Below are 15,311 nucleotides of genomic sequence, written 5' to 3'. Positions count from 1 at the left end.
ACCAGTTTTTGAGTTTTATTATTTTAAAGGGGTCTTCATGTGCTGGCTGCATCATAAGTTCTTGTTATTTAATGATAGTTAATTATAACTTCCTGGACCTGCAGACTCTTTGTCTTCATATGGGCTGAATGAAGGGAGGCTAGCACAGATTTGACATGTGTGACTTCCACATGCTTTCCTACCATGAATGGAACAAGTCAAGCAGCACATGATGTGTTTGTGTAACACTGGAGATGTTAGCTGTACATGTGCAGAACAAAGACATGACCCACAGCAGACCATCATGTCCTTCTGATCAGTTTATTGAGTCTGTTCCTTCAAACTTGGCACACATGTATAAGGCTGTATGTATATTGTACTGTATGTACATGTATATTCCTGCGATTGAGTCCTGTGAATTTGGTGCCTGTGTGTCAAAGTATTGCTGAGAAATTGCTGGAAATACGGTAAATCAGGTTTGGCTTTTCCACATTCAAGCCTGTGCCATTCAGACACAGAATGGCCAAACCTCCAAAATTGGCTCAGAACTTAATGTTCTGAGCCCTGGACATGTTTGCAAAGTTTCATGTCTCTAGGCCACTCAGTTAGCTACTTAGCTTTAGCAAGTGGCTAATGAGCTGGAACAAACATTTTGTCACTCAGTGGTGGGAGTTGAACAACATAGTCAAATATCAGCCTGACATTCCTAGAAGAAGAGAATGTTTCTTCATTGGAAGGAGGCCTGAGGTGTGTCACAGAATTGCTGAGTTAGTGCTGGAAATCATGTTTGGATCCCTACAGGGTCTCTGTAGGACCCAGAGGACAGAGAGTCCCACAGTGCAGACAGGCCCCCCTCTCAAAGGGGACAGGCAGGACATCTGGCCGGGGGAGAGGGAGGGGCCAGGTGGAGGGAAAGACAGTGCAGCAGCTCATTCTGCTGCAGACAGAGGGAGAGAGCAGACCACTCTGAGAGAGCTCCAGCAACTGTAAGTTAAGCTAGGTTCTTCTTCATGCTAATAGCTTAGCATAGATCCCTGTGCAGGTCAAAACAGCTCATATTACCAGTGTTGATGCATGTATTTTTATACAGCTTCAGTGATTTGATTCTGCAGGATCTGTAGCTGTAAAATTACAGCTGAAAAACTTTTCTGTAGCAGAAAAAGTCAAATGATCCAATCTAGGCCACCTGCATTGCTGCATTAATTTCAGATTGCAACCTTTCTCCCAGTTTTTCTTTGATGTCAACAGGCATCAAGTAGAACCAGAGATATATGATATATTAATGCTGAATCAATCTTGAACCCCTTTTTCTTTCAGATGACAAAGCCTAAGCAGATGCTTACATGTCCTGTATGTGGTGGGACCTTCTGGTACGCCTCCAGGCACCTAATGAAGGCCCACCACATACAGAACACACAGGAGTGCACCCTGGTCAATGGTCTGGCCACAGGCCATATAGCCCTTGGCTGTGTGCAGTGCCAGTGGGGACGGCCTGCACCAATTGCAGGGAGCTGGTGGCCAAAAACCGGGCTCTTCGGGAGAAGCTGGCACAGCTGGAGGTGAGTGAAGGGTAACAGTATGGCTTCACTTCTACGTAAATTGTATTCACATACAATGCACTTCATCTTCTCTCTCTACAGAGAAAGCTGCAGGGGGCTGGAAAAGAAGAAACCCTCTGCTCCAGCCACTGAGGCAAGTTGTTCCCCAGCAAGAATTTCACCAGCAGGAAAATGCCAGGCTCTGATCTAATGTTTCTTTTACAGCCTCAGTCATCATCCAGCTCTGGTGAAGATTATATGGTAGAGGAGGGGTGGTGGGATCAGGTGCAGCAGGAGGCAGAGTTAGCACATCTGGAGGCTGTGCAGGCACCGGTGGAGGTGGAGCCATGCCTCCTGAAGAGCCAACCCTCTGCTTCAGCCACTGAGACAAATTGTTCCCCAGCAAGAATTTCACTGTCACCGGCAGGAAAATGCCAGGCTCTGATCTAATGTTTCTTTTACAGCCTCAGCCGTCATCCAATGGGGGTGTGGCGGTGCCGGCAGAGGTGGAGGTGGAGGTGCCTGACTTTGACGGCGGGGAGGACAGGGCTCTAGACTAACTTTTTGCACTGGTTGCACTGGTGCGCCTAACTTTTTTTCTTAGGTGCACCGGCACAAAATTTAGGTGCACCGCATCACACTTCCATATATTTTTGTACGCATCAGTACATTTTGTACATACATATCATCTTAAAATGAGTTTGGACCTTGTATAATGAACACAGTTACATGAAAAAGTATTTTAAATACTGATAAAGTACTGATAGTACTCATTCAATAATTCAATACTCATAGGTTGTGAGTCCGATCTAGGGATGACCATAACATGGGGCACTCAGGAGAAAAACACATTCCTTTAGAATCTGGCTTTTATCAGGTCAGAGGTGCTGCTGTCCTTAGTCTGAATTTATGACCATCTCGTACCAACCAGAGCTCCAGAGAGCAGAAAAACAACTGATCTCATCTGCCACAGCCTGAACTGCAGAAAACAAAGTTATATGACACACTATGAAATTACTTCTTAAATGTATTTTACAAGCTGACCGGAAGCATTACTTCTGGTCTCGCGCTGCCTCCTTGTGGCGACATGCCGAACGGGGGGTTTGCTAGGGGCGACTGACAACAGACCTGAGCCTAGCAACCGGCAGAGAGACGCTGTATAAAGCCGGAGTCAAGAGATATTGCTGAGAATTACTGCGTTGTTGCTTTCCATAGCATTTGTCAGGCGCAGTGTTAAAATGGAATCTATGTCTGAAGTTCTCGACCCAGTTTTGGCTGAAGTGGGGTGGGGTAGCCGTTATGCTGTCCCCGAGCTCAACGCTGAAAACAAAGCCTTACTGGAGGAGGTGAGGAAACTTATTATTAACATGTTTAATGGCACAGACGTGTTTAGCTTCCTTTTCTCTGTTTGTTTTTGGGTGTCATCATGTGGGTCGTTTAAAATTACTCACTGAAGAATAATGTTGTAACACAAACCGTTGATGAGGTTTGTTTTGACTGAGTGCAGGTTGTGCACACGGTCCTCCTGCAGTGACACCAGGGTCACTGTTCAATTCATTATTTTAAATATTTAAGAGCAGCTGAAATTTCCAAATAAAATGTAACATTTGAATCTTTTTTTCTTGTTAAGTGTCAGATATGTATGTATGGACAAAAGGTCCTCACTTTACACTTTAGATTGTGTTTTCTTAATGTTATTGCACATCGGTTTTCGGTATCTGAATTTTGATTCACTGTGTGCTGTGTCATGATGATGTCAACAGATTTGTAGAAAAGAGATAGAGCGGACACAACTGGAAGACAAACTGGAGAAAAACAAGGAACAAAAGAAGAACATCGCCAATTACCTAAAGAATATTAAAGAAGAGCTGGAAAACACTGAGGTCAGTATCTATGAGTTGTGATATGTTTGTTTTGTGGTGGGTTATGCAGTGTGTGTTATTTGTGTTGTCTAGGCTCTGTGTGAGGCAAAGGAGAGAGAGATAGAGTTAGAGAAACACCTGACAGCCCTCGCGGAGAGAGAAACTAGCCGTCTGACTCAGGACACGGCTAAGAAGCTCCTTAGGAGAGAGGAAAAACACGCTGGAGGTCCGAGCCTTTCATAAATAAAAAATAGAAAAGAGAAGTAGCTATAGATTGTGATGCCACAATAACATGTATCTGTATCCCCAGAACAACATTTTCAAGGCCAAACTGAAGCTGGAGGAGTTCAGGCAGCAGATGAACTGGGACCAGCAGACAATGGATTGCATTTTGGAGGAGTCAGCAGGCAAATATGAGGACACGATGGCCATCAACAAATACGCTCAGCAAGATGAGCAGAGGATCAAGGTAAAGAGATGAAAACATCTCTCTTCTGCAGCACTTACAGCTTTGAGTTATCATCAGCTAACAGCTGTCTAACCTCCCCTGGTGCAGTCGCTCATTCTGGCGATAGAGAAGAAGTCTGTGGAGGCCAATGAAAAGCTCAAAGCACTCGATAAAGAGAAGACTGAGACAAAATTAGCCCAGGTAATGTGTAAAAACACAGCACATCCATGGTGTTATTACTAACAGTATGTGTAGGCAGTTGTGGTTTCCCATTAAAATCCCTCTGCTGTCGTACCAGCTTGCATTGGATAAGGTGACAGAGAATCTGCAGCAGGCTCACCTGGAGACACAGCAGCTTACCCACCTGTGGGAAAACACTATCAAGTACATGAAGCAACAAGATGCTGAGATGCAGCAGTGTGCACTGGTAAAGCATGGGACATTAAACATCTACTGGTCATTCATTCTAGAGTGAATTCACACAGTCTTTTCTTTTAAATTATTATTGCAGCAACTTGCAAAAGTCAACCAGAAGCTGAGGGAAAACAGGGCCGCCATTGCAGAGAAGAAGCACCTGATGGAGATCCAGAGGAACAACAGGAAAGAAACCGAGAGGAAGTCAGCGGTGGCCAACAAACAGGCAGTAAAACTGCAGCAGGAGCTGAAGGAGCAGGAGAGTGACTGTGGCAGGCTGCAGGATGAGGTGCTGAATGTGGACTAATAATAAACTGCCTTCATATTGATATTATTATAAGTGAACTGACTCTCGTGTGTCCCGCAGCTGAAAAGCTGCAAAGGCAACCTAGAGAGAACAACCTCTGATGTGAAGATGCTGACGTCCCACATATCCACGATGAAGAAGGACATCCAGGACTACAATGACAAGTCAGTGTATCACAGCAGGGCTCTGTGTGTGTATTGACTGGAGCTGTGGTAATGTACTACACAATGTCTGTTTTATGTTTCTGTGTATTTTAGACTGAAGGAAGCCAAGATCCACAATGCTGCGCTGGAGGAGAAACTGAAGGTTGAAGTAGATTTTCCTCAAAGCTAAGAATGGACCTGACAGAAAGGCTGTATGCACTGTGATTTTAAACTCATGGGTTCCCTATCAGGACAGCATGGTGGAGCACAAGTTTATGAAGCTAGAGGTGGAGCGTATGAGGGATCTGCTGTACAACAAGGCAGACGGCGTGCTGTCTTTGGAGAAGAGGAAGCTGAACCTGCAGAAAGCTATGACAGAGAGGGAGGATGAGATCAAGGTGTACAAAGAAATGCTCAGCCAGCAGCTGAAGCTCGGTGAACAGGAGAGGCAGAGACTCAGGTAAAAAAAAAACAAATCACTCAGTTCTCAAAGGTTTGTCACATCACTCAATGTCAATCATTGTGTCTCAGTGCTGAACTCAATGAGAAACTGTCCAAGACTGAAACCATTAAGAAACATTTTGAGGTTGTGACCCTGACCAAGGCAGGTCCTGAGGCGGAGGGGGAGCAGTCACAGGCTTACTACATCACTAAGGTCGGAGCTCTTCACACATAGTCTACTGAAGCACACACCATGGTTCCAGACTTTTGCATCATCTGTGTGTGCTTTTCACCAGGTTGCACAAGAGAAAGGGGAACTTAAGCAGAAGGGTGATGAGCTGGATGCTAAAATCCACAAGCTGGAGCAGGAAAAGAGAGCTCTGGAGAACACCAACCAGCTGTTCAGCAACTCTAACTCTGTATACCGCAAATCTTTCAACAAAGCTGAAGAATCCAGTATGTAAACCAGCCACAGCCCTCTTCAACTGTATACTTGTTGATTGATTGATTGTTAAATGATGGTGGCAGCTTTAATTGGCCACAATGTAATTTGTTTTCGTTTTAGGTCCGGACTATCAGGAGAAGTTGAAGCTGGAGGAGCAGCTGAGAGCTGCTGAAGTGAAGCTGAAGGATAACAAACGATCCAGGAGCAGATCACTGAGAACGAAGCAATTAGTCTTCGACGGCTCAGGTTACATTCAGACTGATTCTGGATTAACTGGATCTTAACCATGCAAATACTTTGTTAGCTCATATATTATTAGCATAATGGTCAACATTCAGCAGGCAGTAATAGTTAAATTACTGTTTTTTTGTTGGAAGTCAGTGTATTATCACTGCAACACAGTGATGGATATGCTTTGGGCCAAGTTAGAGAATCAATCATTTACACACTTAGTCCAGCACTCATGGAGCACACAGATCCCTCCTTTGCAGAAGTCGCCCACAGACCATGTGGCCTAAAGCTGCATCTCTTTTGTGCAGCCATCACTGCACAATACTACAGGGAATACAGAGGGTGTATTATGTAGCGCCCCTGTGAAAGCTTTAGACCAAAAATAAACTTTTAACTATCTATTAAACTATCTGCCTGACATTGATCTCGTATGAATCTCTGTGTATGTGCATAGCACAGATCTTTGACATAGTACAGCTCCTAGTTTGCCAATCAATATAAATAAAAATAGGCTAACCCACACACTAGCATCAATATTACTAAGTAAAGAGGGACTGATTATCCACAGACATCTGTCAGCCATTTTGTAAGCCTGAAAACCTTCTATCAGAAACAAGATGGCTGACATGGAAGCACAAGCAGCTGAGTATGTGATTAATACAAGTTCAGGATCATCGGTGCTGTGCATAGGTGTCAGGCAGCTCAATTTACAACAGCATAGCATACAAAAAGTAACAAATATGAATCAGCATGGCTGCAAAATAAACACAGGCCAAGAAACAACCATCACCATGATGCATATAGGTCACACTGATGGTGTGTGAGTGACCCTGTTAGCAGACTGGGAGCTGTACTTGTTATTTAAAGTTCATTACTAATCCAGGACTTCTGGTAATTACCCACAAACACAGAAAGGTCCCTGCGATCTACAACCACATGTCAATGAGCTAAAAAAGGCTAACCCACACATTAGCATCCATGTTACTACTACAAAGAGGCAGCTGATTATCCACAGTCATCTGTCAGCCACTTTGTAAGCCTGATAAACACCTAACAGAAACAAAATGGCTGACATGGGAGCACAAGACAAAATGGCTGCCAGAGGCCATGACTGACAAAGTTCAGATCACGTCTTCTGTAGACAGCCTCACTGCTTAATGTAATGAACAGCATAACACAAAAACAAGTCTGAAGCAGCATAGAGGCAAAGTCAGCACAAACCAAGAACCAGCAGCAGGTGCATTCTCACAGCTTTAGTCTGTCCCTCAGCCACATTACACACTTACTATAAACACCAGTCTGTCAACCTGATTTAAATCGTATAAACTGCCAGTGATGAAAGAGTGAAGCACACATTTGCATCAGAAGCAGCAGAACAACACACAACACACACAAGAACTACATCTGTCAATTAGTAAAAAGGCTGTCCCACATATTAATGCTACCAAGGTGATGACAGTGTGCTTTAACACAGCACTCATCATCTATGGCCTCTCCTTATTACACTTTCAGTCACAACACACTGCACTAACCACAGTAACCAAACATGGCAGACCACAGTCATTTACCCAGTCACAGCTGCACTGATGCTTTTACACTGTCCCACACAACTTCATTCATTGAGAGCATTATAGCACCAAAGCAGCACATTAATATGAAACCACACATGATTAGGACTCACTGACCCTGTTAGCCTTTCACATGCAGCAAAATACACTAATTAATTTAAATCATTAATTATTGAAGTAGTTAAGTTTAATTAATTTAATTTAATATTAGCAATATGCAGAGAGAAGACAGCATGAAACTGCCACATCATTACAGAGCTTCAGCAATATTAAGCAATGCTTATATTCTCAGTTCACTGTTAAAATGAATGAGCCCTGCTCCATTTAGCACCTGATTAACATAAGCCACAGTACTAGCAGCCGCAGGCTAACAGCCTCAAGCTAGCAGCCACGCCTGTCTGTACCAAACCAGCACGGCACAGACCGTTTGTAAAACACACCATAACCTCCAAAAAGCAGCCAGCACCATGAGAAGAGCTTTAAGACACATTTCTTCCAGAACATTCCATCAACAGAGCTCAGCACATTTGAAACAGCAGCACATGTTAAACCATTAGACTCACAGCAGAGCAGGTTATTGGACAAATACACACAGCACATCCACATTATCTCCACACTGCACAATAACACCAATGTATGAAACGTTTTTAAACATGTAGCAACATTATCAGCATGAACATGTTAAGCTAGGAAGCTAACAACGAGCAGGAGGAGCAAACCGCGTCTTACCTCTCATAAGCTGATGAAGGAGGGTCTGACCGTCGTTCGCGCCACACGGTTTTTATATCAGGTCCAAGGGTCCAATCAGATGTCCCCTTCAGTGACTGTGCACCTGGCTGTCATAGGACGGACTGTCTGTCAGTCAGTCAAATGTCGGCCATGTTGGTCAGTTTGTAACTGGTATCTTTATTGGTTAAGAAAAGGCCGGTCATTATTCAAAATAATAAGTGTACTCAGTAACAAATTGTGATGTTAAAAATAGCGAAGTACATTATTTTGTTACATTTGTGCTTAAGTACAAGTAAAAGTACTGGCTTACAAATAAAGTACAAGTACCCAGAAAAACTACTTAATTACAGTAACTTGAGTATTTGTAATCAGTTACTGCCACCCTTGGATATATGCAGTCCACCCCTGGACACATGCAGTCCACCCCTGGACACATGCAGTCCACCCCTGGACACATGCAGTCCACCCCTGGATATATGCAGTCCAGTGCAGTGAGGCATGCTCTGATCTGTACAATGGAGAAACCAAACAACTACTCCAAAAACTGGCCTTCAATGTTTGTCAAAGTTTGTCAAGATGCTTATGTTTAAGGCAAAAGCTGTGACCTTGTTCAAGTTTTGCAGCGTATTTTCGCTCGAAGCCGTGAACACGTGTTAATCAGACAGACGAGGTGGCCGAGTGGTTAAGGCGATGGACTGCTAATCCATTGTTCTCTGCACGCGTGGGTTCGAATCCCGTCCTCGTCGTTTCAGTTTTTAAGGTCAACGTCCTGACACAGCATCATCAGTTGATGGTGTCATAAACATTCCAACTTAAGACAGTTTGGACAGTAAAGCTGGATCCATACTCCGCGAGACAAAGGGCGGAGAGCGCACTCCACGGGTGGTAAGAGACACAAAAAAAAAGTCTTTTCCGCACTGAGGTACCATACTCCGCGAGACGTGTGTCTGCAGAACTCCTCATACGGCCCGCCCACTGCAGCGCACGTCACCAGACACCAAACAGGAACAACATCACACACAGCCCACCTCCAGTGTTTGCAAACAGAGGAACAGAGGAAGATACAGCAGTTGACATTATGGATTTTGCAGCTTTGTTAATGCAGATGGACGAGGAGACGAACATGCATAAAGAGGATGAAGAAGAAGAGGAGTTGTTGCTGCTATGCACGGAGTTTGCGAGAAAAAGGCAACGTAGGTGGCACGTCCGGCCACTCAATGCAACAAGAGTCGAGCAGGGAGAGTACAGAGTCCTGGTGCAACAGATGCGGCAGATGGATGACAAGAGGCACTTTAGCTATTTCAGGATGTCGGCCGGACGTTTTGACGACCTTGTCCGTCGGATCACGCCGTTCATCCAGCATGCACCCACACACAGCATTCCCATCTCTATCCAGGAGAGATTGGCAGTCACACTGCGCATATTAGCTTCTGGGAGCTCACAGGCCAGTGTCGCCGCCAGCTACAAATTGGGACTGACAACAGTTTGTAATATTGTTTCCGAAGTGTCCAAGGCCATCTGGCTTGCCCTGCACAACGAGTTTGTGGCCTTTCCATCACCGACACAGATGGCCGACATAGCTGTGGACTTTTGGAGGCTGTGGAATTTTCCAAATTGTGTTGGGGCTATAGATGGAAAACATGTGAAAATCAAAGCACCTCCAAGAGCAGGAAGTGACTACTTTAATTACAAAGGTCAGCACTCCATTGTTTTGTTGGCTGTGTGTGACGCGCGACATAGATTTACCATGGTCGACGTGGGTGCCTATGGCAAAGAGAGCGATGGAGGAGTTTTTGATAAGAGCAACTTTGGGTCCGCTCTCAAGAATGGCCAGCTTCCTTTACCACCACCTGCTTGTCTTCCCGGCACGACCATCAAGACTCCACATGTGTTTGTGGGAGATGCTGCATTCCCCCTGCTTGTGAACCTCTCGCGTCCATTTCCAGGTAAGTGTCTCTGTATGCAGTAAATGAAACTTGATAGTGACGGTAAACAATAATAATAGTAATAATTTTTGTGTATCTGCTTAGATCGCAACCTCACGATGAAGGAGCGGATCTACAATTACCGCCACTGCCGTGCCCGGCGAGTTATTGAAAACGCATTTGGCATCCTTACAGCAAGATGGCGAATTCTTGGTCGGCCGATGGAATGCAGGCCTGATAAGGCCGTGGATATTGTCAAGGCCAGTATTGCCCTCCACAACTACCTTTCCTGCACAGACGCAGCAAATGATCCAGCAGTGAGATACCTCCCGGAAAACTTTGCCGACTCGACTTCTGCTAATGGGGGGATGCTGCGGGGAGAGTGGAGGAGACAGGTGGAAGCAGACTGCAATCTCCAGGACACAGGGAGACTGTCAGGAGCCAGAGCATCCCGGGCTGCCCAAACTATAAGGAAAGACTTTACTGAGTTTTTTAACACCCCACAAGGACTTGTGCCGTGGCAAGAGGGCATTATACAGAGAGGGTGCCTGCAACAGCATGAGATGCGCGATTAAAAGTAACAATAGCAAAGATTCAGTGTTTGTGCTTGCCTTTATGACCGCATTTGCACATCTACTGCGTTCCAATGTGCCTGCAATATTTCAAACTGTCCGGTGATGAGCTGTGAAGATGCGACATTAAAAGTAACAATAGCAAAGATTCAGTGTTTGTGCTTGCCTTTATGACCGCATTTGCACATCTACTGCGTTCCAATGTGCCTGCAATATTTCAAACTGTCCGGTGATGAGCTGTGAAGATGCGACATTAAAAGTAACAATAGCAAAGATTCAGTGCTTGTGCCCGGGTATGTAGGAGTATATAGAATGGTAATAACAGTCACCATCTGATATGTGTGAATGGCTGTCTGGAGTTATTGGTGACAAATCACCCTTTACTTGCCTTTCTTTTGTATTGCTCATCATGCGAAACCAGTATGGTCTTATAAAATGCAAAGATGCACTTTGGTACTGAAAACACACGCTTTATTGATTAAAAAAAGGGGGGGGGGTATACAGGGACACATTCAAGATAACCTTGAATAACCTTCAAGATTGCCTTGTTCGACCTCTTGCTCAGTCTTGTGCATGAGGTTCTGCAACTGCCACTTGAAGTTTCTGAGCGCCTGTGGTGGTAGTGCCCTCATGAAATCGGTAACATGAAGCATATATCTTGCACAGGGGTCCATCAGCTGCTGTACGGCGTCCCTCCGTCCTGCCTGCATCAATTCTTCCCGTTCTGCCCTTCGTTTGTCAAGGATTGCAAGAGCACCTTCGAAATCCAGACATGTCTGATTGCCTCGCATTCGCTTCCTCCCTGTTCGCCGTGGAGATGGTGGAGTTGCGGGCAGAGGAACTGTGCGCCCATGCAGCGGAGTGGATGCCACAGGCGGCGCAGCATCCAGTACTGTGTACTCCAGCTCTGCTATGCTGCATACATCTGTGGTGCATGATCCCCCCTCTTCCGGGTCCGCTACAGATTGCTGAGAAGCAAATTAATAACACCGGTGTTACAACCCAAGACACACAACTGATATTAATTTTACATCACACACATGTTTAAAAGTAATGCTTACCTCGTCTAGTGTATCCAGGTCCAAGTTGGTTGATGTTTCCCGGTGTTTCACGTGAGGTTCGAGCCACTGTAGCGCCGTGTATACTACAGGGAATTTCTGCCCACCGGGATCACCACTTTTGCAATTGTGCACACGGCGTTTTGCCTTTGCAAATCTGTCGCGCAGGTGGCGCCACTTTTTGCGACACACACTCTCTTCCTTGCAAAGTACCGCTGCTATCTCCTTCCAGGAGTTGTTGGCCATCTGCGTGTCTTTATAGGTCCTCAGCGATGTGTTGTAGAGATGCTCGTATCTCCTCACTGCCTCAGCAAGCTGCTCCTCAAAAACATCCATCGTTGTATTTTTTTTTATCTGTTGAATCACTGCTGTTTATACACCAACCTATATACCTGGAGAGCCTCATGCGCTTCTCCACATTCATCACGCCCACATCACGCCCACAATAAATTCCGACCAATCACAGCATGGTCGCCGCACAGCCTTGAAAGACAAAGTTCGGCCCGGACCCTGTGCACAGGAGTGCGGATCAGCGGGCGGTCAGAGACAAAAAATGACGTCATTTTGTGGGCGTAACGTCTGCAGGGGGGGAAAATGTCTTTGTCTCGCGGAGTATGGATCCAGCTTAATACTGGTGTCCTATCTACACAGATCAGTCTATGGAGGAGTCCACAGTCTGTGCATTGGTCCAGCTGTAGGCATTAATGGAAAACCCACATTCAGTTCAACATTGAAGACACCTGGAGCCACTCTAACCAGATAATTAACTCAAAACACCTGCAAAGGCCTTTAAATGGTCTCAGTCTAGTTCTGTAGGCTGCACAACCACGGGGAAGACTGCTGACTTGACAGTTGCCCAAAAGACGACCATTGACACCTTGCACAAGGAGGGCAAGACACAAAGAGGCTGGCTGTTCACAGAGCTCTGTCCAAGCACATTAACAGAGAGGGAAGGGGAGTACAAGCAAGAGGGAGTACAAAGTGTTCCGCCCAAACAGGGACTTGATCTGGACCCTCAGATCAAAAGTCTGATGCTTCCAATACTTCACTAGTACACTTCATGTAGTGCAGTGAGTCCTGATTGACTTGCAATTGACCCTTTATACAAGGGGGATTAGCTCAAATGGTAGAGCGCTCGCTTAGCATGCGAGAGGTAGCGGGATCGATGCCCGCATCCTCCAGCCTGCGTTTTATGAGGGAGGGTGTAGCTGGATGGATGAGGATGGATGGATGATGTAGTGCAGCGGTCCCCAACCTTTTTTGCACCACGGACCGGTATCATGTAAAACAATACTTTCACGGACCGGCACAGAAAAAAAAGTGCATAAAGAGACAACTTACTCTTATGCTTAATTAGTGGGAGCCTTTGAGCTTTCTCAGCAATGAGGCGGTCCCATCTAGGGATAATGGGAGACATGACACCCGTGTGTTTCTTATGTCCAGTCCACTCCGTAATTTAGTTTTGGCCGTCATTAATTGCTTCAGTCGTTCTTGTTCATGTTTTCTTCCATGGCTTGTCTTTTAATGCAGGGTGCTCGGTCTCGCAGTTTTGAAGGCTTCGTTGCCTCATTTGCGAGTCTGTCGCCACATCACTCAGAGCGGACTTGGTGTGTGAGAATCACCTGTTGCAATAAATCCGTATTTTAAATAGGACTCCTGATATAGTCTTTTAAATGCGGGTTTCTTTTTCTTTGAAGGGGTAGGCTCCTCTTCTCCTGTCTCCTCGTTAGGCCTTTTCCCCTTTCCGAAGAAGCTCTCCAAAGACGTTTGTTTTTTATTCATTTGTGCTAGCTTGTGGGCTTAATTTTGGGGTGCCGTATCCCGTGACCGAGACAAGCGTCTGGACAGGTGCTTAAAGGCACAGGCGGATGAATCTGATCGATTTATAAATGAAACAGCTTTCAGACTCAGATAATGAATAATATATGTTTTGCTCAGTCTTTCTGTGCGGCCTGGTTCCAAATGACCCACGGACCGGTACCGGTCCCCGGCCCGGTGGTTGGGGACCACTGATGTAGTGGACTCCCACCCAGCAGATCAGGTCCCAGAGGTTACAGCATCATTTATTAGCTGAGTTTCCCCTCAGGGAAGCTGCTGTTTACAAGCTGTTTACAGAAAGAAGCAAGAAAACAACAGTCAGCATCATCGTCCAAAAAAACACATGACAATAACATGTGAGACAGAGAGTTTATGATCAGTGCTCCCCCTGCTGGTTTGGACATATGATGACATTTTAAATGTACCAGTCAAAAGTCACTCAGTGGTTTGTCTTTGTTTTTATGACTTTCTACATTGTAGATTCATCCGGAAGACATCAGAGCTATGAAGGAACACATGTGGAATGACGCAGTGAACAAACAGTGTTAAACCAAGCAGAATATGTTTGATGTTTGACATTCTTCCAAGCAGCCAGCTTTTGCTTTGATGACAGCTTTGCACACTCTTTGCATTCTCTCAATCTGAACTGAACCACCAATGCTGTGCAATGCTTACATCTAGTGGTGGAATCGCAGGCTGCAGCCTCCTCATTCCAAAATCAATCCCTCCTCCACATAAAGTCAGAAGTTCTAAATGTGAGTCATTAAATGAGAGGTTCCAGCAGAAACGTCCAAACATCTGAAGAGAAGCTGAGAAGCCTGAGATACAGGGGCTGCAAGCTGAGCTTCAACTGTTCCTGTTTAGACAATAAGAACAGATCATCACTGTCTTTTAAAATGTTCTGATCAAATCACATTAGTTTGTATATTTATATTACACACAGAGCTGTTGTTTCAGTCACATTCATTTGTTATGTGTACAGTGGGTGCAGGAAGTATTCAGACCCCCTTAAATGTTTCACTTTGTTATATTGCAGCCATTTGCTAAAATCATTGAAGTTCATTTTTCCTCATTAATGTCCACACAGCTCCCCATACTGACAGAAACACACAGAGTTGTTGACATGTTTGCAGATGTATTAAAAAGACAAAGTGAAATATGACATGGTCCTAAGTATCAGAGCCTTTGCTGTGACTCTCATATATTGAACTCAGGTGCGTCCATTTCTTCTGATCGTCCTTCAGATGGTTCTACACCTTCATCTGAGTCCAGCTGTCTTTGATGATACTGATTGGACTTGATGAGGACAGACACACACCTGTCTGTATAAGACCTTACAGCTCACAGTGCAGGTCACATACTGGGTGATGACGTCCTCCTGCAGGTGTTACTGTGGAACAACTGCTCTGGATTGGGATGAGTCTGAATAGAACTTTGTTAGCTTTGTAAAGCTGTGTGGTAGTTAGAGAGGAACTGAAAAGAGTCAACTACAAGGAATACAGTTAAACATCAGGGCTCGTCCGGGACTTGAACCCGGGACCTCTCGCACCCTAAGCGAGAATCATACCCCTAGACCAACGAGCCATGTGTGCCCTCTGATCTTCATGTGTCAGCAGCTGAAACTGAAATGTAAATGAATAAAAGACTACTGTGCGCTATAGCTGTCTGGAATTAGCGACCTATCTACCACGCGTGTCACATGTGCTCGGAAAGCTCGGAAAGTGTGGACAAGCTGGAGGTGGAAGAGAACCGTCAGGAGAGGGATGAACAGCTGCCATGATATTTGTAATGGGACGTCAGGACTTTGTTTTGGTTTTCTTTCCAGAACAATAA

The 15,311-nt window shown here is 45.2% G+C and overlaps 1 protein-coding gene, 1 long non-coding RNA gene and 2 other non-coding genes across 4 annotated transcripts; 2 read left to right on the top strand and 2 right to left on the bottom strand.

Moving 5' to 3' along the window:
• Positions 1 to 4,470: 4,470 nt before the first annotated feature.
• Positions 4,471 to 4,850, top strand: LOC114430744 (uncharacterized). Its single transcript, XR_003670018.1, has 3 exons — positions 4,471 to 4,530; positions 4,609 to 4,712; positions 4,806 to 4,850. It is a non-coding gene; the product is annotated as an uncharacterized LOC114430744 (long non-coding RNA).
• Positions 4,851 to 11,114: 6,264 nt separating this feature from the next.
• Positions 11,115 to 11,996, bottom strand: LOC114430721 (uncharacterized). The gene is made up of 2 exons (XM_028398686.1): positions 11,664 to 11,996; positions 11,115 to 11,570 (listed from the first exon to the last, which is right to left on the bottom strand). The coding sequence occupies exons 1-2, from the start codon at positions 11,994 to 11,996 to the stop codon at positions 11,115 to 11,117; spliced, it is 789 nt and encodes a 262-aa protein (XP_028254487.1).
• A 772-nt stretch (positions 11,997 to 12,768) lies between these two features.
• Positions 12,769 to 12,841, top strand: trnaa-agc (transfer RNA alanine (anticodon AGC)). Its single transcript has one exon. It is a non-coding gene; the product is annotated as a tRNA-Ala (tRNA).
• Positions 12,842 to 14,990: 2,149 nt separating this feature from the next.
• Positions 14,991 to 15,062, bottom strand: trnap-agg (transfer RNA proline (anticodon AGG)). Its single transcript has one exon. It is a non-coding gene; the product is annotated as a tRNA-Pro (tRNA).
• Between the last annotated feature and the right edge of the window lie 249 nt (positions 15,063 to 15,311).

The sequence above is a fragment of the Parambassis ranga genome, unplaced genomic scaffold, assembly GCF_900634625.1.
Source record: "Parambassis ranga unplaced genomic scaffold, fParRan2.1 scaffold_27_arrow_ctg1, whole genome shotgun sequence".
NCBI lineage: Eukaryota > Metazoa > Chordata > Actinopteri > Ambassidae > Parambassis > Parambassis ranga.
The sequence above is the reverse complement of the archived record's forward strand: the minus strand, read 5'-3'. Positions and strand labels throughout refer to the sequence as shown.

Coding starts and splice junctions, on each gene's coding strand:
- LOC114430721 (XM_028398686.1), bottom strand. CDS start 11,996: ATGGATGTTTTTGAGGAGCAGCTTGCTGAGGCAGTGAGGAGATACGAG. Junction 11,571..11,663: donor ACCTGGATACACTAGACGAG/GTAAGCATTACT, acceptor TTTGCTTCTCAG/CAATCTGTAGCGGACCCGGA.